Source organism: Drosophila innubila (assembly GCF_004354385.1).
Source record: "Drosophila innubila isolate TH190305 chromosome 3R unlocalized genomic scaffold, UK_Dinn_1.0 2_E_3R, whole genome shotgun sequence".
Lineage (NCBI taxonomy): Eukaryota > Metazoa > Arthropoda > Insecta > Diptera > Drosophilidae > Drosophila > Drosophila innubila.
In genome coordinates this window covers 21,477,419-21,501,853 of record NW_022995380.1, presented here as the reverse complement: position 1 = coordinate 21,501,853, position 24,435 = coordinate 21,477,419, and the positions used below count along the sequence as shown (strand labels likewise).

The 24,435-nt window shown below is 36.1% G+C and overlaps 5 protein-coding genes across 6 annotated transcripts; 1 reads left to right on the top strand and 4 right to left on the bottom strand.

Annotated features, from left to right (window-relative positions):
• Window positions 1-299: 299 nt before the first annotated feature.
• LOC117789425 (muscle M-line assembly protein unc-89) lies at window positions 300-4,010 on the top strand. Of its 2 annotated transcripts, none has more exons than XM_034628449.1 (4): window positions 300-568; window positions 1,376-1,687; window positions 1,751-2,768; window positions 2,831-4,010. In XM_034628449.1, the coding sequence occupies exons 1-4, from the start codon at window positions 452-454 to the stop codon at window positions 2,899-2,901; spliced, it is 1,518 nt and encodes a 505-aa protein (XP_034484340.1). In that variant the 5' UTR covers window positions 300-451; the 3' UTR covers window positions 2,902-4,010. The 2 variants fall into 2 exon arrangements, with proteins under 2 accessions (XP_034484340.1, XP_034484339.1); XM_034628448.1 differs by having other exon boundaries at window positions 1,376-1,693.
• Window positions 4,011-4,016: 6 nt separating this feature from the next.
• On the bottom strand, window positions 4,017-6,611 carry LOC117789424 (sodium-coupled monocarboxylate transporter 2-like). Its single transcript, XM_034628447.1, has 8 exons — window positions 6,299-6,611; window positions 5,905-6,064; window positions 5,722-5,839; window positions 5,452-5,671; window positions 5,178-5,318; window positions 5,009-5,117; window positions 4,413-4,945; window positions 4,017-4,353 (listed from the first exon to the last, which is right to left on the bottom strand). Exons 1-8 carry the CDS (start codon window positions 6,529-6,531, stop codon window positions 4,038-4,040), a joined length of 1,830 nt encoding a protein of 609 aa, XP_034484338.1. The 5' UTR covers window positions 6,532-6,611; the 3' UTR covers window positions 4,017-4,037.
• Window positions 6,612-7,231: 620 nt separating this feature from the next.
• Window positions 7,232-10,305, bottom strand: LOC117789423 (sodium-coupled monocarboxylate transporter 2-like). Its single transcript, XM_034628445.1, has 8 exons — window positions 9,952-10,305; window positions 9,458-9,617; window positions 9,287-9,404; window positions 9,007-9,226; window positions 8,803-8,943; window positions 8,627-8,735; window positions 7,671-8,203; window positions 7,232-7,614 (listed from the first exon to the last, which is right to left on the bottom strand). Exons 1-8 carry the CDS (start codon window positions 10,176-10,178, stop codon window positions 7,263-7,265), a joined length of 1,860 nt encoding a protein of 619 aa, XP_034484336.1. The 5' UTR covers window positions 10,179-10,305; the 3' UTR covers window positions 7,232-7,262.
• Window positions 10,306-10,920: 615 nt separating this feature from the next.
• Window positions 10,921-13,661, bottom strand: LOC117790473 (sodium-coupled monocarboxylate transporter 2). Its single transcript, XM_034629928.1, has 7 exons — window positions 13,254-13,661; window positions 13,061-13,178; window positions 12,734-12,801; window positions 12,513-12,664; window positions 12,205-12,345; window positions 11,533-12,016; window positions 10,921-11,467 (listed from the first exon to the last, which is right to left on the bottom strand). Exons 1-7 carry the CDS (start codon window positions 13,626-13,628, stop codon window positions 11,021-11,023), a joined length of 1,785 nt encoding a protein of 594 aa, XP_034485819.1. The 5' UTR covers window positions 13,629-13,661; the 3' UTR covers window positions 10,921-11,020.
• A 5,645-nt stretch (window positions 13,662-19,306) lies between these two features.
• Window positions 19,307-20,068, bottom strand: LOC117791080 (putative glycine-rich cell wall structural protein 1). The gene is made up of 2 exons (XM_034630729.1): window positions 19,982-20,068; window positions 19,307-19,885 (listed from the first exon to the last, which is right to left on the bottom strand). The coding sequence occupies exons 1-2, from the start codon at window positions 19,997-19,999 to the stop codon at window positions 19,343-19,345; spliced, it is 561 nt and encodes a 186-aa protein (XP_034486620.1). The 5' UTR covers window positions 20,000-20,068; the 3' UTR covers window positions 19,307-19,342.
• Between the last annotated feature and the right edge of the window lie 4,367 nt (window positions 20,069-24,435).

The window sequence follows — 24,435 nt, the reverse complement described above, 5'->3', positions numbered from 1 at the left end:
AAATATTTTAAAATTGCTATTCGCTGGAAATCTGGCTATTTTAAATCTGTATTAAGTTAAGTTTTGCTATTAATATTTTTAATTAAACTGTGCAAATCTACTAAAAATAAGAATTTTAGATGGTTTCTAGACAGAAACAGCTATTGTTACCCCTAAACCGTGCAGCACTGGTGTAGAAGACTTGCATTAATTATGTTAAAGGCTGCCACTCTGCAAAATTTTTCTGGGCTTTACTATTCAAATTGAAAATTTGGTTGAAAAAATTCTATTTTGAATTTTTTGCTTAATACTTAAGATCAATTTGCATCGTTGTCCCAGTGGAAAGGGGAGAGTAAAAGAGAACTCGTTACTTTGAAGTGAAGCGTTGCAACTTGAAAAACAAAAAAAAAACATTGCAAAATACAAGTTATTGTATTTTGTAAGCTAATTCGAAACCAGCACCAATTTTAAAATGTCCGACGAAACGAGCATACAAAAACCGGAAGCAGAGCCCGTTGCGGAGTCGAAAGCTAACAATGATGATGATGATGTTGCGATTCAACCGGCGGCGGATGAGAAAAAGACACCCGTAAGTGTTGATACATAAATACACATTTTTTGTATGTTTGTATATAGACATAGTCACAATTAGCACCAGGGGTCGTGCGATAAGAGCCCGCTTATTACTTATTACCTACACACTCGCACAGTGGCGTACAGAATTATCTGGAAGAGTGTGCGAATTCTATGTGTGTGTTTGTATAGCAAAGACACGCAGTATTTTTCCAAAATAATCGCACAAATACATAAATATATTTAGTTGTGGTGCATTTCATTTCATTTTCGCTGTTTACGTTCATTCGTGTTGATGTTAATTTGTTGCCCTCGTGTGCGCGCGCTTTTCCCAACATCCCCTGTAGGAGTGTGTGTGTATACGTGCATACGCTGTGTGTGTGTGTGTGTATTTGTTTTTTGTATGTGCGCGTGGTACACTCGCTGCAAGTAATCGGCCGTCTCTTTTGTGCACGTTTTAACATTGCGCGCGCGTCTGTCTCGTTCTCGTTTGTTTTTATTTTTCTTGTTCTCTTTTCGACTTTTTGTTGTTTGCTGTACTTTGTCATACATGACATGTAAATGTGTGTGTGTGAGCGTATATGCTTCTGGGCATTCATACTTTGAATTTCAGCTTTTGTTTCTATTTACCGTTTAATACAAATGGTTATGAATATGAATTGGGATGTAGAGGGATTGATGAGTAAATGCTTGTTTCACTTGGATTCACCCAATTTAGTTAATTAGCTGCTTTAAGTTTCCCCTCAAATGATTTGAGCGGCAACAGTGTGTTGATAATTATCGTGCAATGTTTTCATGTGTTGTATGTAAACAATCATTATAGAAACGCACGCCCAAGCGACGCTCTTTCATCGAGCGAGCTCAGCGAGAGAGTGAGGAATTAGTTCGGACAATGGGCGGCAGTTTGGAATTGGAAGGCGGACGACGCACCCGCTCCAGCACCCGTGGAACGCCTACACGTGCCGCTGAGACCGCTACACCGCCACCGAGCAAAAAGGCGCGCACATCGCCAGCGACGACAAAGAGCGGAGGAAGAGCTCGTGGTGCCCGCAAGTTGGATATAGGCGGCGATGAAGATTCAGAACCCGTTAAATCCAAGCCATCAGAGAAGGAAGCGGCTGCTGATCCCGAAAAGGCAAACGTAAGTTGCGAAATAATTTAACTGATATCATTATCTAATTAAAAAATCATATTCAAGATCGCTGTAAAGAAAGATAAGAAAGTCGAGAAAGCTGAGAAGTCTAAGGAAGTTGTGAAAAAAAGCAAAGAAGATGTCAAGAATACAGAAACTCCCGAATCAAAGGCCACAGAATCCAAAGAAAGCGCATCTAAGGACGTCGAATCTAAGGATCAAACCGACTCTTCTGAAAAAGTTGCTGCTGAAAAGGAAGAAACACAGAACAATGTTGACCACGATAAACAAAACACAAAAGAGCCCGATGTAAAGGAGAAATCACCTGAGAAGAAATCACCCGGAAAGCAATCACCTGGAAAGCAATCACCCGGAAAGCAATCACCCGAGAAGAATTCACCTCAGAAAACTGAAGAACCAGCTAAGGTCGTAGAAACACCAAGTAATGCTACTGGATCTGCTCCTGTCTCAGCCATGGAAGTGGACGATGAAGAAGAAGAGAAGCAGCAGCCAAGCACCGAACTGCCTGATGCTGAGACAACATCCTCAAATACTTCTGTACCTGCTGTTGTCACAGAAACTGTTGAGGAAAAGAAAGAATCACAAAAATCAGACGAAAAGGACAGCGTTGAAGAACCAAAAACCGAAGCTGAACCCGCCAAGCAACAAACACCTGAGCCCATGGAGGTGGATGCGAGTTCGAAAGTCAGTTCGGAAACTGCCGATCCCACAACACCTGTGAAAGATGTTACCCCAGTTGTCCAAGCCGTCAATTCTGAAGCATCATCAGCAGCAACAGAGACAGCAGCAAGCAATAAAAAAGATGTTGAGCTGGCCACCGAAGTTAAAGAAGATGCACCTGCCGTAACAGAGAAGGAGACAGAGAAGGAGGCAAGTGCCAGCGAAGTTGAAAGCACAACAACAGAGAATAATGCGACAGTAGTTGAGGAAACTCCGGCCAGTAATGATGTAAGTAAGCAAGTGCCAATTGTTACAGCTGATTCTGCTGTAACGGAGCCGTTGGCAGAACCCGTGAAGGAGTCGCAGGCTAACTGTGAAAACAAGTCCGAGCACAATGACAATGGTAAGTTGTGGAATTTCTTGTCTTCTGTTAATAAATAATAATAAACTCTTTTGCATTTGCAGGTGAGCCGAAGATCGTTAACAATGCCGCTGAAGATGGTGAAAATCATGCAACGCCGCAGGCCTGCAACTAAAATCAGCAATATAAATATAATAATGATGAAGAAATCTAATAACTATAGCGCGTTTGGAATGCGTGCAAATGTAACTTCGACTCGATCCGATAAGATGCCGCCAACAATAAGCAAATAATTTGAATTTCCTAAACTGTGGCGTCTCATGTAACGCAGACTTAATTCTATTTATATTGTCAAGTCTCTTTTTACCTTAAAACACACACAAATTGGTACGATTGCAATTCTCTTAGCGTCTTCCGGTCTTTGGCTAAAATAAGAAACGAGTTAGGTCTTAGACTGTAATTGATGCTGGACTTTCAATGCTGATATCTGTGTGCGCAATATATATATATATATTAATATATAAATATTAACAACCAAACACATACAGCAGACAGAAACTAAAACATAGTCTTACCTGCAAGAATAATTTCCACAAAACCCCACCTCAACCCCGATACACACACGCACACACACATACACACACATTGTTGAAAGCATCAAAAGTAAAAATAATATGTACGTGTACATTAAATTAAATTGGAAACATAACAAAAACAAATACATTATTGAAAAATGTATGTAAAATAGATGTTTTTAAATTATAAGACATAATCTTTAATACAAGTCTAATTTTAAAAACCCAATTTGGACAACACTCAAAATCCCAAGAAAAGATTTTTTAACAACTGATGCGTCGATCGTGAAATAATTTACATAAGCATAAAGTATACCAATGCCATTTAAACTTACCTGGCTATTAACAATACATTTACATTTATGCAAACTTTCTTTTTTTTCTTTAATTTTTATTAGTTTTGAATGATTTTTTGTTTATTAAGAAAACTGCTCATACGAAGCATTTAGTTTCTAATGTTATTTTCAATTTTATTCCGCAATCAAGAGAAAAAAAATCTTTTCCAGACGATCTTAACTAATTTACGAGTAGTACTGTAATATTTTTCAATGAAAAATTCTTAGAAACAAGAGCGTAAAATCCTGCGGAACTCTTTTTTATAACTGAAATAATCAGTCAGACAGTTTTTGTATGTAGCTGGATACTTTCTGTGTAAGAGAAATCTTCATTTAAATATTCTTTTGTAAATAAATCTTTTAAAAGTGCAAAAGAGAGATAACCGTGCGTATTATTAAGGTTATTTAACGTCGTTCTCTTTCTCAGTTTGTTTCAGTGGCAATTCCTCCAGCTCCACAACTGGATCGGAAATATTTAACATACGTCGCACAAATGGTGAAAATAGTTTGGGATTTTGCTTTTCATTTGTATCCCTTCGCCAGACGAAGCTCATGGGTACTGCCCAGAGGAATATTAAAATAGCGCCTAGTATTTTGTACCAATAGAATGATATGTCATATATGGAGAACTCTCGATTGCTGCCAAAAGCGGTTGTAACATTATGTGGAGTTGTAGTTGTCGCTGCGATTGTTGGCAATAGAGTTGAAGAAGTGTTACTGAAAATTTAAAATAATGTTTAATTTCTGCATATCTACATATTATTCTGAATACTCACATGGCATTTAGAATTGAGTGCAAACCTCTTGCCTCGCATTGATCCAGGGAATTTGGCAATATTTCGTACTTAACGAGACCGGCTTTAAAGTTTAACTGTCCATTTATTATGATCAAAGCCATGACAACCACACTAAACAAAATGCTAGTCATTGCCACTTTGCCATTGACACGGGGCACAAACATTCCCAGAAGAAATATGCCCACAACGGCGCCCATGTTGATGCCAGTAATTGTCCACATGGTCTGGAATATGGACTTGAAATTCTGCACAAGATAACCACCCAAAATACAATAGGCGCCCATGCCAACAATGACCAACTTCATGACTCCATTGGCTCGAGCCTCTGTATGTCGAATGTGGGGTTTAATATAGTCAAAATAAACTACGCCGGCGAGGGAGTTGAGACTGGCCGAAAGGGAGCTGAGGGATGCACTAAAAACACACGATATGAACAGTCCTGGCATGCCAGGCAGATTACCCATTATATCCTGTATAAAAAAGGGCATCAGTTTGTCCGGCTTGCTGACCAGCTAAGAATAGGATATTATCAACTTTTTATATAGAGTTATTAGTAAGAAAAATAGAACACTTACGCCAGCCAGCATGGGATCGCATCCGTAATAACGAGCAAACATTATGATGCCAGCAAAGGCAGTAAAGAACATGATGATCAGAAAGCCAAATCCCGCAACAAGCAGAGATCTGTTTTTATTAGTAATAATAAAGTAAGTAAAAGTTAATATGACTTGGTGGTCCACTTACTTTTTAGCATGAGTGTACGATGGCAAGGAGACAATTCGTTGCACACAACTTTGATCAAGTGAAATCTTTCCCATCCAGAGCATTAAGCCGCTGCTAAAACTGCTCCAGAAAGTGGATCGCAAACGCGGATCCAGTCCAAAACTGTACAAAAAGATGAGGAGAGCATATACTTTTAAACAGAAAGTTAATGAACGTGTTAGTTTATTTCAACTATTTTAATATCAAGAAACATAAGGTAAGAATTGTTTGAATACCTTGAAAAATGGTAACTTACTCAAAATTCATGCGTCCGCCTTCAGTAGCATACTCTATAACCGTGCCTAGTCCTCCCGTTCGCATCGTACCCAATACGCCGACCATTAGCACGGAAATCAGCATAACGGCAGCTTGTACCACATCCGTCCAGACGACGGCCTTAATGCCACCCAGCATTGTGTAGAAGACGCAGATCGATGAGACGACAACATTGATAAGATGAATATTTACGCCAGTAACTGTAAATAGTTTGGATATATATCGCTCTATTTCAAATCAAACTACATACCCTGTGAAAAAGCCAGCGAGGGTATAAACATGTACACCGGAAGCATCAGAAATTGATTTAAAATAAAAGTCATGGTCACCAGTTGTCGCGTGCGTTTGTTGAAACGCAACTCCAGATACTGAGAGATTAGATCAAATAAAAGATAAGTGAAAAATATATAGTTAGAACTCTATGGAGGCTCACCTCATAGCAATTGACAATATTATTGTCATAGAATGTGGGCACAATTATGTAAATAATAATGGGTATAGCTGGAATCACGGCCAGCACGGTGAATATAAAGTTAAAACCATATGTATAGTTTTCGGCAGGAACAGACATGATAGCAACGCCGGAAAGTTGACTTAAAATATATAAATAATAATAAATTAAATCATCTCAAATAAACAAATGGAAGGTAATGATAAATTAATTAGTGATTATCAAGTAGCTCAACATTAAATTCTTAAATCCATTTATGTTAAGCTTCTGTTAAGATAAATTCAGATAACACACGTAACGAGTCTGACGAAATCGACATCTGCTGTTGATAAAACTGGTGTATACCGATTAAATCTGAGTCAGATCTACAACCTACCTGGATACCAGAGATATGGCTATCGGTAATGCTTGCATCTTCTTGCCACCTCGTAGATATTCCTCGGTCGTGTTCTTGGCCTTGGCAAAGAAGCCGAAGTACACGCCAATGGCAGCGGAGATACTCAGCATTACAATAAAGACAGTATAGTCGGACAGTCCGAATCTTAGATCCACGACTCCAGCCGAGACTGCAGGAGCAGTGCTGCCCAATGGGATTGTACTTCCTGACATCCCCGAGTCCTTCTGATTCTTCTGATTATTGGCAGCCGTGAAGAGGTGTGATGAGTGTGTGGATGCTGACCGCAAACTTAATACTATAGACATCACAATCTGTCTTTAAACTTAAGTAGCGATGATAAGCTGCTTATCAGTATGTATGTGTCTGTCATATCTGTCAGACGTTGCAGTAAAACTATAAAATTGCATCGTAAATTCAAAGAGCTTTTGTCGTATGTAGTTTTTATGTTAATAAACCCGCCTCTTTCTTACGTCGATGATAGTATCTACCAGACCAAATAGAACGTGCAATTTGCCTACTTTTGGGAGTTTTATCAAAACTTTGATCACGAAAGCTTTTTACTTGTCAAATTCTCACGTAAATCAAACAGCTGACTCACGGTTTTACGATATTGTTACAACAATTAAGTCAATTAATCTTATCTTGATATGGAGCATATCAAGGAATGACAAGTGAAATTTTTTATCTCTTATTTGGTAAACAACAAAAGAGTTTTCATTGTTGTTTTTATTAAATGAGCATTCCTTCTCTGTTATACTCTCATCTGCAAAAAGTATATGTACGAAAATGTTTAACTGTTAAAATATATTTATTTTTTTAATAAAACTTAAAATTTATCTGTGCTTTTGCTTTAACTTTTTGTTATTCCGATAACATTAATGTAAGAAAAAGTTATAATACAATTACCAATTGTGGCAAATAATATAATCGGATACTTTAATAATCAATTGCTGTTACTATTGAATTTCGTTGTATCAATATTCAGCTCCAGATCATTTTTGGAATTTTCCCCCTTCAGTGGTATCTCTTCCAATTCCGTCACTTGATTTGAAGGCAGAAATCTTCGAATAAATGGTGTGAAAAGCTTAGGATCTAGGAATTCCTTCTGATCCGACTTAAAGATATAGCTCATTGGTATTGCCCACAGGATCGTCGCGAAAATACCCAATATTTTGTACCATAAAAATGATATTTCAAATATCGAGAACTCCCGATTACTTTCAAAGGCACCTGTGACCAAGGGAGGAATATCGGGTGGCGGTGCCTGAGTTACTGGAGTTGTTCTATTGAACTGACTGTAGAAATTGTAGGGTTGATATAGATTTTAAATACTGAATTAAGTAATGCTTACAGTGCGTTGAAAATCACTTGAAATTGAGGTGCCTCACAATGATCCAGCGAATTCGGTAAGCCATCGTATTTGACGACACCCTCTTTGAATTTGATTTGTCCCTTCACAATGAAGCAGAACATGAATATCACACTGAATATCAAGCTTGATACAGCGACTTTGCTATTTGCACGGGGATAGAGCATTCCCAGAAAGAACACGGCAACAACGGCTCCCGTATTGATTCCGGTTATTGTAATCACAGTCTGTATAATGGAACTGAAGTTCTGAACAGCAAATCCACCAACAATGCAGTAAATTCCCATGCCGATGATGAGCAATTTCATGGTGGCATTGGCACGTGCCTCCGTGTGTCGAATGAAGGGTCTAATGTAGTCAAAGTAGATGACACCCGCCAACGAGTTAAGATTGGCGGAGAGTGTGCTGAGAGCGGCGCTAAAGACACACGATATGAATAGTCCCGGCATGCCAATCATATTACCCATTAAGTCCTGCACAAAAAAGGGCATCATTTTGTCTGGCTTGCTGACCATCTATAGTTAAGAAGAGAAAATAAATAGAATATATACTAAATTATAGAAATAAGAAGTAAGAGAATAACACAAAAAATATAATTAAAACAATAGTGAAGAAAAGAAAATATAAAATGAACTTAAAGAAAATAAATGAAAAGCTCAAAATAAAATAAAATGGAAATACAATTGGAAAAAAAATATTGTGAAAGAAAATATTAGAATATTATATAAAAGAAATTGAGAAGAAAGGAACAAAAATAATTAAGTGAAATAAGAAAAGATAAAGAAAGAGAAAAAGTTACAAAAAAGAATTTTAAAAAAGAAGAGGAAATAAATTAAATTTAAATAAGTAAAAGCAAGTTGAATAAATTTCAAAATAGAATAAAAGAAAACATAGTCTATATCAGATATACACTCTATGAGAGAGTAAGATGAACTTACACCTGCCAAAATTGGATCACATCCGTAATATCGAGCAAACATTATAATGCCTATGAAACTGTTAACGCCCATGATAATAACAATTCCAATACCAGCAATGATAAGAGCTCTATAAAAAAGAAATAAAGTGTGAAAATCGAGACAGTGAGAGGAGAGTAAATAAATACTGCTACTACCTTTTAGCTTGGCCAAAAGAGGGCAGCGAGACAATGCGTTGCACACAGCTCTGGTTCAGACCAACATGACCCGTCCACATGAAGAGACCTCCCCAGAAAGTATTCCAAACTGTTGCCCTTATGCGTGGATCCAATCTAAAGCTACAAATATAAAACAGATGCTTAAGAGATGTTCAGAAAGGATTTGTTAGTAAGAAAACTTACTCTAGACTCAAACGTCCACCTTGGCTAGCATTCTCGATGACAGAATCCAAGCCGCCTGTCTGAATCACGCCCAATACGCCGACCAACACCACTGAGAGCAACATAATGCAGCCCTGCACCACATCCGTCCAGACAACCGCTTTGATGCCACCCAGCATTGTGTAGAAGACGCAGATCGATGAGACAATCACATTAATCTGATGAATATTCATGCCAGTCACTATGAGTAAGAATAAATGTTAGTGCTATTTAACTGAGTATAGTTTGATTAACAGAATACCCTGTGAAAAAGCCAGAGAGGGTACAAACATAAACACGGGCAACATGAGGCAGGCGTTCATTATGAATGTGCCCGTAATCAATTGTCTTGTGAGTTTGCTGAAGCGTGCTTCCAGATACTGTAATAAAATAAGTTATAAATCAATTGTATTATGAGTTGTAAGGTTCTTGCCTCGTAACAATTGGAAACGTTGTTCTCATAAAACACGGGTACAATAACATATATTAAAATGGGCACAGCTGCAATCATCGAGATGACCATAAAGATATAGTTGATGCCAAAGGAATATGTTTCGGCCGGAACGGACATGATGGCAATTCCAGATAGTTGACTGTAATGAGTTTACGCACACTTAATATTAAAATTGCAAGAGCTGCAGAGACTCATAAATTAAAGCTTGTACATTTAAAAAATTCAAAATTTAGATTTACCGACAAAAAAAAAAAATATCAAATAAAGATAGTTTGTTTATTTAAATTTAGAGAATATTAAAAATTAAATAAATAAATCGTTTTATTATTTTAACACTTCTTATAATTTTCCAGAAATCTAAACGATTTCGACAACTTGAACTTAACAATAAACAAAATGGTTCTAATTTGTAAAACTCTACTGTAATCAGTATACGTAATGTATCTAGAAAATTAAACAGTGTTTGAACTCACCTGGCCACCAGTGATATAGCTATAGGTAACGTCTGCATCTTCTTGCCACCTCGCAAATATTCCTCCGTGGTGTTTTTTGCCTTGGCGAAGAAACCAAAGTAAACTCCAATGAACGCGGATGCACACAACATTACAGTGAAAACCACATAATCCGCTGTGCCAAATTTGAGCTCCTCGGCGATGGCCTGTGGCCCTGCCGAGGATATATTCAGTGTTTTAAGTGACATCTTGATTCTTCTTCTTGGTAATCAAAGTCTTTTTACATTATCCTCTATTTCGCTATACTCCGGTTGGCTGCTGAATTCGCACTCGTTGACAATTTTGGGTCGGATCACTCTTAAATGATGATCTGCAACTACAACTATCTTATCTGTATCTTTATTTTGCATCACAGTGATAATCAAAAGTACTTAGATAAAAACTTTAATATATTTATAACTTATTAAATGACAACTTTTACATTCAAAACTATGCAAGTGAATATTTTTGTGTAATAACAGTACGGTATCAAAACTCATCAATGGCGTATTACACTATATGTGTGAATAAATTTATCGCTATGACTGTTAGCGCGTATATGCAGTTATTAATCTGATTGTCCATAATCTCAGTAAAATGAGCTTTGAACTGATTTTATCTAGACTCAGTGTCAATAGCGTGTTCTCTCTGATAAAAAAGATTTTGATTAAACATAAGATAAAAGTTAAGTTCCAAGAGCATTTTTTTGAATGGAATTACATTTCAACATTAGAAAAATTCTAAAAATTTTATTGACACTTCCAATAAAAATCGTAGGTCAAGTCGTTAAGGGATTTAACTACTATTTGATAATGGAGTTTGAAAGATGACTTGAATATTTTGTTATTTCTATGCAATGTTGTTATCTTTACTTGTTTCATATCCACTCGAAATTGAAGTATAATGCCATTAAGCTCCATGTTTGCCAAAAAATATAGATAACATTTATTTTTGGTCTCTATTTGTTTTATTATGAGTTTATGCTGGATGTTTAAGGTAACTATGTTGTAATACTAATATAGTTTATAACACTCTAGATTTTAAGGTAAGCTTATTCCTTGATTTTTTCTGTTTGTTTGTTTACATTGAGCTCGACAAGTTCCTCCGCTGGCGTCAACTCGTATTTTATAAATGACTTTATCACTGGCGATAAGAGTTTTGGATCAAATTTGGCATCTGACGCGGGTTCCAACACAAAACTGAGTGAAAAACCCACCAGACTAGTGATAAGAAAGCCAATAACTGTATACCAATTAAAGGACATGTCCAAAATGTTCCATTCTTTCTCTATTAATGGTGTAGTCTGGATTGTGGCTGCCGTTGATGTTGTTGTATTTAGTAGAGAAATTAAGGAGGATGTAGTGGATATTCCTGTGTCATTCAGACCCGGACAATTGTCGGTGGATGTTGGCATAAAGTCATAACGATTCCTGCCCCAACTGCCAATGACAATGTAAGTCAAGCAAGCAATGCTCACAATTATGCTCCAAAATGCAGCCTGGAACGGAAATAGATGTTCTTTTGTACGCCTTGACTTCGGTATCGTATAAAAAGAATACTCACTCTGCCATGTGCTCTGGGAACCAGCATGCCAAGCAGAAATACCCCAGTAACTGAGCCAAAACTTATGCCAGCAATAGAATACACCATTTGTAAAATGGAACTAAACTTTTCCACAACAATGCCACCAAAGATGCAATAGATGCCGGAAAAGAAGACAAATAGTTTCATAATGACATTGGCCTTGTGTTCCGTATGATTAATATGGGGTTTGATATAGTCAAAGTAAACAATTCCACTTAAGGAATTGATGCTGGCTGAGAGTGTGCTGAGAGCAGCACTAAAGACGCACGAGATGAAGATTCCGGGCATTCCAGTGAGGTGACCCATTATATCCTGCACGAAATAGGGCATCATTTTGTCCAGCTTACTGACCACACCCTGAGTCAGGGGATCACAGTCATGATAGCGAGCATACATCACGATTCCCGTAAAGCAGTTGAAGGACATGATTAGAAGGAAACCAATGCCAAAAAACACCAGTGATCTATAAAGAAATTTGATTGAATTTGGGATGATCTTTCAATTTAACAATTTCTGAATACCCCAAGACCTTAATTAAAATTAACTTTTTTATTTTTTCAGAAATATGTTAAATTTTTTATGTTATTATATTACTTTCAAACTTTAATTTAAGCGCTAAATAATTTCTAAATAGCCATATTCATGTCGTACCTTTTGGCATGTGCCAATGATGGAAGTGAAACGATGCGTTGAACACAGCTCTGATTAAGACCCACATAACCAGACCATGTGACTATTGCCGAACCAAATACATTCCAGAATGTTGCACGGGAAGACAGATCAAAGGTGTAGCTGTAAATAAAGGTTATAAAATTAATAGTAATAATGGATAAAAGGATTGTACAGCAAAAATTGGTGTGCTTAATTTTCTACCAAGTGAGTTCTCCAAAAGGGTATGAATTATAATTCTCCAAGCATAATATGATAACATATCTTAAGCATATGATATGAAAACTTACTTGAAATCCAGACGTCCGCCCTCATCCGCAATGTGCAATACTTCGCCAAGTCCGCCCAATCGAATTGTGCCCAAGATTCCCACCAGCACTACAGAAAAAACCATAACTCCTGCCTGTACCACATCTGTCCACACGACGGCCTTAATGCCACCCTAATAATAATACAAGTATAAGTTTATAAATATATCTATAAGTCTTAAAATCTTTAGAGCTGATCTTACAATCATTGTGTAGAAAACGCAAATGCCGCAAACGACCGTATTGATGATATGCACATTGAACCCGGTAACTATTAATAAGAGGTGGGATGAAAATAAACATAACATAATATACATAAAAAGGTTAGATTTAGAATAAAAATATAAGATTAAAGTTCATAACTTAGGATAAATAATAAAAGATTAAGTATTTTAAAAATTACAAATTGAGTGTAATACAATTCGAAATGTTGTTTATAGTGAACTTTTTAATTGTAGAATATGTTTTCTAAGTGGCGCAGACCTCAAACCAGTCAGAAGATTATTTTGAAATTCTCTATATAGACTCACCTTGTGCAAATGCCAGGGACGGCAGAAATATGTAAATGGGCAGCATGAAGATGAATGTTACCACAAAAATTAAGGTTTGGAGTTTACGAGTGGCACGATTAAATCTTAATTCCAGATACTGTAATCCAAAAATAGTTGCGTGTAGTTTATACCGATAATATAAAGAGTAAATTCATTTGAATTGTTTTCACACCTCATAACAGTTTGTTATATTATTGTTGTAGAACACCGGTATTATTATATAGTTAAGTATCGGAACGACCAAAACAATAGTGATAACACACATATACCAATTGATGCCATAGGCATACATCTCCGCCGGAACGCTAATTATGGAGATGGCCGAGAGTTGACTGGCCACCAGGGATATGGCAATCGGAAGAGTCTTCATACGTTTACCACCCATCAGATACTCCTCGGTGGTGTCGGCACTTTTGTCGAAGAATCCAAAGTAGACCCCAATGCCCGCCGATATGCTAAGCATAAAGGCAAAAACCATATAGTCCGTGGTTTGAAACGTAAACTGATCGGCCATGGCCTGTGCCGTGGCGTTAACAGTACCCGACATTCCGAAAAATAATTACAAAACTAAACTACGAAAAAGTTAAATCACAACTGAGCAGTTTAAGGGCGCAGACTTGCGTTTATATAAGCTCTTCAAAGCTGTAGAAATTCTTAGATATCTTGTTATCGACACATAAAAGTTCCTATCTTAATGATCTGCCTTTAATAATTTATATAACTACCAATCTCTGAACTAACCCGAGGACTCCGTCTGATAACTGTTGACAGTGACAATGATGACTTTCGACTTTGCTTATCAGAAAAACTCATTCATTCTTCTTGTAATCGCAAGTCACACTAAGATGGCAAAGTTTCTTCAACTACTATATTTAGATTATAAACAATATGTACAGAAAACTGAATGTGATTATCGAGGATGGCAAGGTAAAAATCACATAGTACCTTTTTTTCAATGATAAATAATTCTGAGCAGCTTATAAAAAATGCACAGTGATGGAATAAGATGTACTTTTCCATTTTTAATGCAGAATTCAAATAGAGGCCAAATAATGATCAAAATTAAATTTTTCATGAAAATCGGCTATGATTTGACAAACTTATGACATTTCGAAGATTTGGATAAAGTGTCAAGGGGAAAGTATGGAAAAGTGATATTAGGAAAGTATAGAAAAATGGTCAGTGATGGAAAAAAATTAACTTTTTATATTTTGATGCAGAATCGAAATAGAGCCCAAATAATGATCAAAATGATATTCCGCGTGAAAATCGGTTAAGATTTGACAAAATTATGACAATTTGAAATATTTGAAAAAGTGTCAAGGGGAAAGTATGGAAAAGTGATAGGAGAAAAGTATACAAAACTGGTCAGTGATGAAAAAAAATTAACTTATTATATTTTGATGCAGAATCGAAATAGAGACCAAATAATGATCAAAATGATATTCCGCGTGAAAATCGGTTAAGATTTGACAAAATTATGACCATTTGAAATTTTTGAAAAAGTGTCAAGGGGAAAGTATGGAAAAGTGATATTAGGAAAGTATAGAAAAATGGTCAGTGATGGAAAAAAAAATTAACTTTTTATATATTGATGCAGAATCGAAAAAGAGCCCAAATAATGATCAAAATGATATTCCGCGTGAAAATCGGTTAAGATTTGACAAAATTATGAGAATTTGAAGTTTTTGAAAAAGTGTCAAGGGGAAAGTATGGAAAAGTGATATTAGGAAAGTATAGAAAAATGGTCAGTGATGGAAAAAAATTAACTTTTTATATTTTGATGCAGAATCGAAATAGAGCCCAAATAATGATCAAAATGATATTCCGCATGAAAATCGGTTAAGATTTGACAAAGTTATGACAATTTGAAGTTTTTGAAAAGTGTTAAGGGGAAAGTATGGAAAACTGATAGGAGGAAAGTATAGCAAAATGGTTAGTGATGGAAAAAAATTAACTTTTTATATTTTGATGCAGAATCGAAATAGAGACCAAATAAAGATCAAAATGGTATTCCGCGTGAATATCGGTTAAGATTTGACAAAATTATGACAATTTGAAATTTTTGAAAAAGTGTCAAGGGAAAGTATGGAAAAGTGATATTAGAAAAGTATAGAAAAATGGTCAGTGATGGAAAAAAATTAACTTTTTATATTTTGATGCAGAATCGAAATAGAGACCAAATAATGATCAAAATGATATTCCGCGTGAAAATCGGTTAAGATTTGACAAAATTATGACAAGTTGAAATTTTTGAAAAAGTGTCAAGGGAAAGTATGGAAAAGTGATATTAGAAAAGTATAGAAAAATGGTCAGTGATGGAAAAAAATTAACTTTTTATATTTTGATGCAGAATCGAAATAGAGACCAAATAATGATCAAAATGATATTCCGCGTGAAAATCGGCTAAGATTTGACAAAATTATGACAATTTGAAGTTTTTGAAAAGTGTTAAGGGGAAAGTATGGAAAACTGATAGGAGGAAAGTATAGCAAAATGGTTAGTGATGGAAAAAAATTAACTTTTTATATTTTGATGCAGAATCGAAATAGAGACCAAATAAAGATCAAAATGGTATTCCGCGTGAATATCGGTTAAGATTTGACAAAATTATGACAATTTGAAATTTTGGAAAAAGTGTCAAGGGAAAGTATGGAAAAGTGATATTAGAAAAGTATAGAAAAATGGTCAGTGATGGAAAAAAATTAACTTTTTATATTTTGATGCAGAATCGAAATAGAGACCAAATAATGATCAAAATGATATTCCGCGTGAAAATCGGCTAAGATTTGACAAAATTATGACAATTTGAAGTTTTTGAAAAAGTGTCAAGGGGAAAGTATGGAAAAGTGATATTAGGAAAGTATAGAAAAATGGTCAGTGATGGAAAAAAATTAACTTTTTATATTTTGATGCAGAATCGAAATAGAGCCCAAATAATGATCAAAATGATATTCCGCATGAAAATCGGTTAAGCTTTGACAAAGTTATGACAATTTGAAGTTTTTGAAAAGTGTCAAGGGGAAAGTATGGAAAACTGATAGGAGGAAAGTATAGCAAAATGGTTAGTGATGGAAAAAAATTAACTTTTTATATTTTGATGCAGAATCGAAATAGAGACCAAATAAAGATCAAAATGGTATTCCGCGTGAATATCGGTTAAGATTTGACAAAATTATGACAATTTGAAATTTTTGAAAAAGTGTCAAGGGAAAGTATGGAAAAGTGATATTAGAAAAGTATAGAAAAATGGTCAGTGATGGAAAAAAATTAACTTTTTATATTTTGATGCAGAATCGAAATAGAGACCAAATAATGATCAAAATGATATTCCGCGTGAAAATCGGTTAAGATTTGACAAAATTATGAGAATTTGAAGTTTTTGAAAAAGTGTCAAGGGGAAAGTATGGAAAAGTGATATTAGGAAAGTATAGAAAAATGGTCAGTGATGGAAAAAAATTAACTTGTTATATTTTGATGCAGAATCGAAATAGAGACCAAATAATGATCAAAATGATATTCCGCGTGAAAATCGGTTAAGATTTGACAAAATTATGAGAATTTGAAGTTTTTGAAAAAGTGTCAAGGGGAAAGTATGGAAAAGTGATATTAGAAAAGTATAGAAAAATGGTCAGTGATGGAAAAAAATTAGCTTTTTATATTTTGATGCAGAATCGAAATAGAGCCCAAATAATGATCAAAATGATATTCCGCATGAAAATCGGTTAAGATTTGACAAAATTATGAGAATTTGAAGTTTTTGAAAAAGTGTCAAGGGGAAAGTATGGAAAAGTGATAGGAGGAAAGTATAGCAAAATGGTTAGTGATGGAAAAAAATTTACTTTTTATATTTTGATGCAGAATCGAAATAGAGACCAAATAAAGATCAAAATGGTATTCCGCGTGAATATCGGTTAAGATTTGACAAAATTATGACAATTTGAAATTTTGAAAAGTGTCAAGGAAAGTATGGAAAAGTGATATTAGAAAAGTATAGAAAAATGGTCAGTGATGGAAAAAATTAACTTTTTATATTTTGATGCAGAATCGAAATAGAGACCAAATAATGATCAAAATGATATTCCGCGTGAAAATCGGTTAAGATTTGACAAAATTATGAGAATTTGAAGTTTTTGAAAAAGTGTCAAGGGGAAAGTATGGAAAAGTGATATTAGGAAAGTATAGAAAAATGGTCAGTGATGGAAAAAAATAAACTTTTTATATTTTGATGCAGAATCGAAATAGAGACCAAATAATGATCAAAATGATATTTCGCGTGAAAATCTGTTAAGATTTGACAAAATTATGACAATTTGAAGTTTTTGAAAAAGTGTCAAGGGGAAAGTATGGAAAAGTGAGGGGGGAAAGTATAGAAAAATGGTCAGTGATGGAAAAAAAATTAACTTTTTATATTTTGATGCAGAATCGAAATAGAGCCCAAATAATGATCAAAATTATATTTCGCATGAAAATCGGTTAAGATTTGACAAAGTTATGACAGTTTGAAGTATGAAAGTAGTGTCACGAGGAAAGTATGAAAAAAATTGATAGTGATGGAAAAATATTGACTTTTCCAATTTTGATGCAGAATCAAAATTAAAGCCAAATAATAATCAAATTGAAATTGGTTTATATTTGACAAAGTAATGACAGTTTGAAGTTTTTGTTAAAGGGTCCAGGGGAGGGTATGGAATAATTGAAATTTTTTGGTCGATTTAAGTTTAAATACATGATCGTTATTTATATTTACTTTGCGTTCAAAATAAAATCATTTTTGAATTGATGACGTTTTTGTGTGTTTCTTCACAATATTGTAGCATGTCACTATAAAAGGAACATTAAGATGTAATTATGTTTCTTGCATGCGTGTTCTAAGTCATTTATTTAAATAGAGATAATTATTGGTTGTGACATAATTGACGATGTCAAAACTTCAACTTTTGGACGCATCTGACGATGTTGCCATACGCGGAGTTGCAACCAATTGAAAAAATGTTAATGATGCTGAAAATGTTGGTTAAGTGGCCCGCAGTTGGTAATTGTTTATGGTCAGAGACCCCTCCATTTCCCCCTTCTCCTCGTTCCCTCTTTGATCTCTGTTGCAGCTGATGAAATCGCAGAGTAATGAACGTCGCGTCATCTTTAGACCTGAGCACTTGTCTCGTCTCGTCTCGTCTCGATTTTGGATACTTGATGAGTGCTCTACAAGTCATGGCTACTGCAATCTGGTTGCGTCTTCCAACAAAAAGTGAAAGGATTATTTCAAGTCCAATATGTGATCACGTAATATCTGTGTGAACTCGATTTGTTTGTCTTCTTCTTGTTTTTTATCACCTTCAATCTGAACCATTTTAGAATGTTGTTTTATGTTGCAAGTCTGAAAATGTCAAACAAAATATTTTAAATATTAAAAAAAAATTGTAAGTCAAGTCTTAAACAACTTTTGAAAGATTTTTAAAATTTTCTTTCTTTAAAGTACACCAATTTTAAACCACTTTAAAGATTTTTTTTATTAAAGATTCTTATCATAAATAGTGACAAGACGCATTCAGATTTTGTTGCCCATTGTTTCCCAATATTTGTTTGCAAATGAAAAATCATTGTTATTTAACGGTGACAAAATTTACTATTTTTTTTATTATTTTCATATTTTTTTTTGTTGTTTCTTTGTTTGTTTCATAAAAATAAAAACACTTACATGCTAATAATGCGTTATAACACTGTTTTGGGGTGTTTTCTTTTGTTTTGCTTGTTTTTGTTGTTGTGTTGGAAAACTATTTACAAAAAGCAAAAACGAATTTCGCCCCAAATTCGGGTAACTCAAAAGCCGGGCGAAATTGCATTTTGAGTTTGAATAGAATAGAGTTTTGAGAGATTAGAGAGAAATTACAGTCACTGAGTTTTGGAACTGGATCTTCCTGGGTCTGGATAGAGGTGAGAGAGGATCAGTTTGAGGAGCAGAATGTAACGGTTCATTCCACTCGACAACTCGTTGTCGAACTACGTTTTCACTCAGCATTTGTCAATATGGATCGGGGGGCGTGGCGCGCTCGAACTTTTGTGGCAAGTTCAAATGATGTTCTGGTGATCATGTTGTTGTTGTTGTTGTGGTTGTTGTTGTACCCATAATTCCGTATATTGTTGTTGTTGTTGGTAATGTTGTTAAGGTCGGGCTGTGTCGATAAATCTCGTCCTTTCCGTCGGTATTCATTTTTGGCAGCGAAATTTTGTTGTGTTTGGGTATGCTTGAATCAGTTTGGCTTAGAAGGGCGCACCGTAGCTGCCGCTGGGCCTTGAGGGAGCACCGTATGAGCCAGATGGGGCACTTGGATAGCCACCGCCGCCGCCGCCAGCCTGTGTGCTCTGCTGGGCGAACTGAGCCACCTGAATGGCCTGTCGGACACCCTCAAGATCGATGCCAACAACACGACCGCCACCTCCGTTGCCAGGCGCACCATAGCTGGTCGATGGTGGGCCGTAGCTGGTTGATGGTCCACTTGGATAGCCACCACCGCCGCCGCCGCCACCACCACCACCACCGCCGCCGCCCTGTTTGCTCTCCTCATTCAACAGAATCTGACGCACCTGCTCCAGCAGCTGAGGATCAACATTTTGTCCCTCCGATGTCTGGAAGCCACCGCTAACGGCCTGGAACCCACCGCCGCCACCGCCGAACGAGGAGCCGCCGCCAAAGCCACCGCCAAATCCACCGCCACCACCGCCGCCGCCGCCTCCATTGCGGTTATAATTGTAGCCCGATGGTGGCTCAGCAGCGACCAGAGCAGCCAGAGCAAACACTAAGAACTGTAGATGACGGAGACAGAGACGGAGAGTAATCCAAAAAGAGGGGTTATCCAACATGTTAATCCATATAGGCTCATCTATTTGTTTGCTACTTACCACTGAGAAGGAGTTCATAGCACTGAGTATTGTGGTGTAATGTGTGGGGGAGAGAAGTTAAAATTAAATTATAAGGTAAATTTAGTTGCTTTCGAGTGGGGAGCCAGCGACTGAATGCATTCCAAATGCCACGCAGGCCCTCTTTATACTCCTCCAAGAGCTGGCATCAACGCCAACGTTTGCTGCGCTGCGGCGTCTTCACTGTACAGTAGTGCCCCCCTACCCCTACCGCTCACACACCACCCTTCAGCTACCAACGCTCCTCTCGCAGTCATGCTGAGTGTTTTGGTTTCAGTGACTTCGTCGGACCAACATCATTATCGGCAACTTCGTCTTCTTCATGATCGCTAACGATCCCCAAAGTCGTTGGACGCTAACGATCATCATCACAACATAAGAGTTGTTGTGGTTGCTATTTGTTGTTGTTGTTGTTACTTTTGTTGCTGCTGTTGTTTCAGTTTGTACCTTCATCTTCATCTGCGACTTGTTTTGGCGGACGACCTGCGGCCAACTCGAAACTCCAACTGCGATTCCCGCCACATCACATTTCCCACAATAAGCCAAAAAATAAAAAAGATGTAGAAAAACGAAAATATATATATAAATGAAAAATCGAAAAACTAAAATGTCGCTAATAATTTTAGTTTGTCGTTGTTGCATTCGAAATTTCTTCGACACTTTCCACGATTCACGATTCACGTTTTTCTTTTTTGTTTCTTTGTAACTCTTTCGACATTTTCGCTTAGACAGCAACATCAACATGGACATCCACATCGACATCTTCGACTTGCGACATGAGACTGACCAGGAAGTCATTTAACAACCCATTGATTTGAAAAGGAAACTAATCGTTGACCAACTCAGTAGTCACAGCCCTATTGTAAATGTCAGCTACAACTTGCCAATTGGTGGCAATTCTTTAACCAACATTTGCACAAGGGTTTCCCGCCTCACGCCCAGTTGGGTTTATGGTCCATAAAGTCAACAAACAGCGGCACAATTTGCACCTTGTGCATGATTACGAAATCATTAGTGTATGGGGCTGGGAAAAAGGCAATATATAATTTCCATGTGGAGTTGTAGGGCCTCCAAGCTGTTTGCTGCCATATGACTCGTAATTAACGCTGCCCGATTTCCCAAGGAGTTAAATTAAAATCACATTTAAATTAACATACAACAGAGCAGCGTCGAAGTTGTTCACCTGGTAAAAGTTGTGCAGATTCAGACAATTAAAAAATGATACATATATGGGTATTTACACGTAATTCGAGCATTTGTTTCACTTCATATTCGCAGTCTTTACAACTGACTTTTGAATGATATAACAAAAATTATGCGGGGGAATCCAATGACTCAGAGTTATAAATAAATACAAATGAAACATATATATTACAATCAGTGTATTGTGCAGATTTTATTTTCATTTATTTATTAAAAAAAAAACTCATAAAAAATCTGGCTTTACCAATAAAATTATTTTATTATCAATAAGTTTTAATGAATGTAAATTTATATTTTGAGTATTGTGCAGATTTAACTGTCATAAACATAATAAAAGAAATTATTAAAACAAATTAATAAATATATTAAATTGTCATCTACTTAATTCAAGTTTATTCAAAAGAAAACATCATAACTAAAAGTGAATTCAAATAAAAACATTTATTTATTATATTCTATACATAAAAATGTGTTTATAAAAATGCATATAATAGTTATATGTTTAATTGTCATACATTTAATTTAATAAAATTTGTGTATTTTCTGACTGCAACTATCAACTTGGGCAGGCAGTCAACGCTGCGTATACGTAATGTGTATTATGTTCATACGTCTTCCCACTGGAGTCGTGTGTATTATGTCAACATCAACAGCTTGAGAGGGCTCTTGACAGTACAAAGCCAAAAGAAACAAACAAAACAAGAAAGAAAGATTGAAAATTAAAAGCAAAAGCAAAAGAAATGAAATGAAAAACGAAGTTGAAAATGAAACCGAATCTCCATCAAAATGCCAAGTGCCAGTAAATTGTGGTAAATGAGGTTTATTTACTTATACATACATTTAACAACCTACAAACATATCTTGCTTGACTTTCGCAAAGTGCATTGGTTTCAGATTTAAGCTGTAACTCTGGTTGCTTTGCATTTTTAAGGGCTTATTGGAAACCTTCACGCTCCAAAGTGAAGGACTTTGCGGCTGCGTGCGTCGTTGCGTGGCAAAGGTGGCAATGACAACATCGGCACGATTCCAATTCCGATTCCGAAAAGTCGAACAGTTTTTTGCAGTTTGGGGGCAACAAGATGAAAGTCAACACTTAACACTTAACAGAGGCTGCTGCCTCAGCCTGAGTCTCAATCTCAGTCTCAGCCGCAGCTCAACTCGAGCTCAGCTTCAATGACAATGCGCTAAATCATTTTTTGCCTTCTCTCGTTTCTGTCTTAAATTATTTTTATCAGCTTGGATTGTTATTGTTGCTGCCACTGTCACTTTGGCTTTTAATTTGGTTTATTGTGGCTCGCTGTCTTCAGATGCCTTGTGAAGGTCTCTCTCTCAATTCATTTCGTAATTGTCTTCTTTTATTTTTTATGGTTCGCACTTTTAGCCACAGCTGTAATTGGAGTAGACCGAGTAAACCATTCATTATGATGATGTCTCTTCGCTTGGGGTGTCATTCTAAATTACGGACTTTTGGCCACAACTGGAGACCGGCCTGTATCTGTATCTTCAACTGGCATTGGCATAACGCTTTGTGCTCTCTGCACGTTTTGTTTTGTTACCGCTCTCTGTTCATTCGCTTTTTTGGTATTAAATGCTATTTTTATTTTTTTTTTTGCGACTTTAATGAAACGCTTTATTGCACGCCATCTACATATGCGTTATCTGTGTATGTGTATGTGTGTGTGTGTGTCTGTATCTGGCCAAATCCATCATTAACACGTACACTAGGTCAGCGCCGCATCATGACTTACATTTCGTTTTGAACGTTTTTATTATTTTCTCAGCTTGGTGGCGGCCTAAGTATCTAATAGGTACACTGGCTCTCAGCTATTTCGAACCACTATGCTTTTAATGCTTAATTCAGTATAAAAAATAAAATGAATTATATTTGGTTGAGTTTAAGCCAGGGAATAATAACTCCCATTCAAATTTTTTAAAATTTTAAATTTTAAGGCTTAAGCTTTCACTATTAACAACTCCTTATAGCGTATTTAGGGTAAATCAATTGACAAATTGGACAACCATTTTGACTTGTAAAGTTTATCAACGGTTTGTCAACTTCAAACTTTCATAACTGAACCGATTTTCAAACGGAAGATCATTTTGATCATGATTCGGGGGAAGTCTCCTTTCCCTGGAAAGATAATTTCCTTTAAAATTTGTAATAGTAGGTCAACTAAGATGTGAGCAACTGTATGTATACATACAGACATATATTCATATGTGCGTGAGTTACGTGTGTGCGTTGGTAATTGTTATGACACTCTAATTGGGCCAGGTAACAGCAACAAATATGTATACAATAATAACAAAAACAACAATGGCGGCAACTTAAACAGACGCGCGTAAATTTGTAAATCGACGTCTGTCGTTGCCAATCGATGGATAAATCGATAAGGCTTTGTAATTGCAACATTTTATTGTTTTGTTTAATATCGGAACGAAATTATAGTACTCTAAAACAGAAGTGCAAAGTGAGAGTGGATAACGTTATAGCTATATCAGCAAAGTTTTGTTGTTGCAACATGTTTTTGTTATTGCATAGTATGCCATAAATAAAAACTTTTCAGTGGGAACTACAAGAAATAAATCTGTCAAGTAGTGGGAATAGTTTTAGAAGTGGAAATAGCTTCGCTTTAAATTGCAGTTTCAGCTAAATGAAACGCATTAATAGCAATTAACACTCATAAATTAAGTTACCTAATTTGTCGTTTTCCTATTATTATCTCTTAATTGTCTGCAAATTATGCTTATTTCGATAAATTATTTCATGGTCAACACGTATTAATTACAGTTTAACTCAGCTTAAATTTGACAAATTAATCAGGCGCAGCCAACTTGACGCAGGAAATAAATAAATGAATGCCGCCAATTGGAGTCAGCTTAATTCTAAGCTTTATCAATTGATGCTGCCAGACTGCAATAGGAAATTTCCCTTCTTTCAAGTACTATCCCATATTAAGACCTTTTACGAATTGAGGGCAAATCCATCAAACATGACTTGCATTTCAAGTTGCTAATCGTTATTGAAGTTTGTGCAGCTGTGATATCTGTTGGAAAAAGCATGATTAATGCTAAAGAAACACCAATTTTTCAACGCCCCTAACACAAGAGTATAAAAAACTGATTATTCAAGCGTATAGATGACAGTGGAGTTAAAACCTGTGACAAACGCCGAGAATATCGCAAGCTATAATAGCTTCCAGATGAAGATGAATTCGCTTAAAGCTGCATGG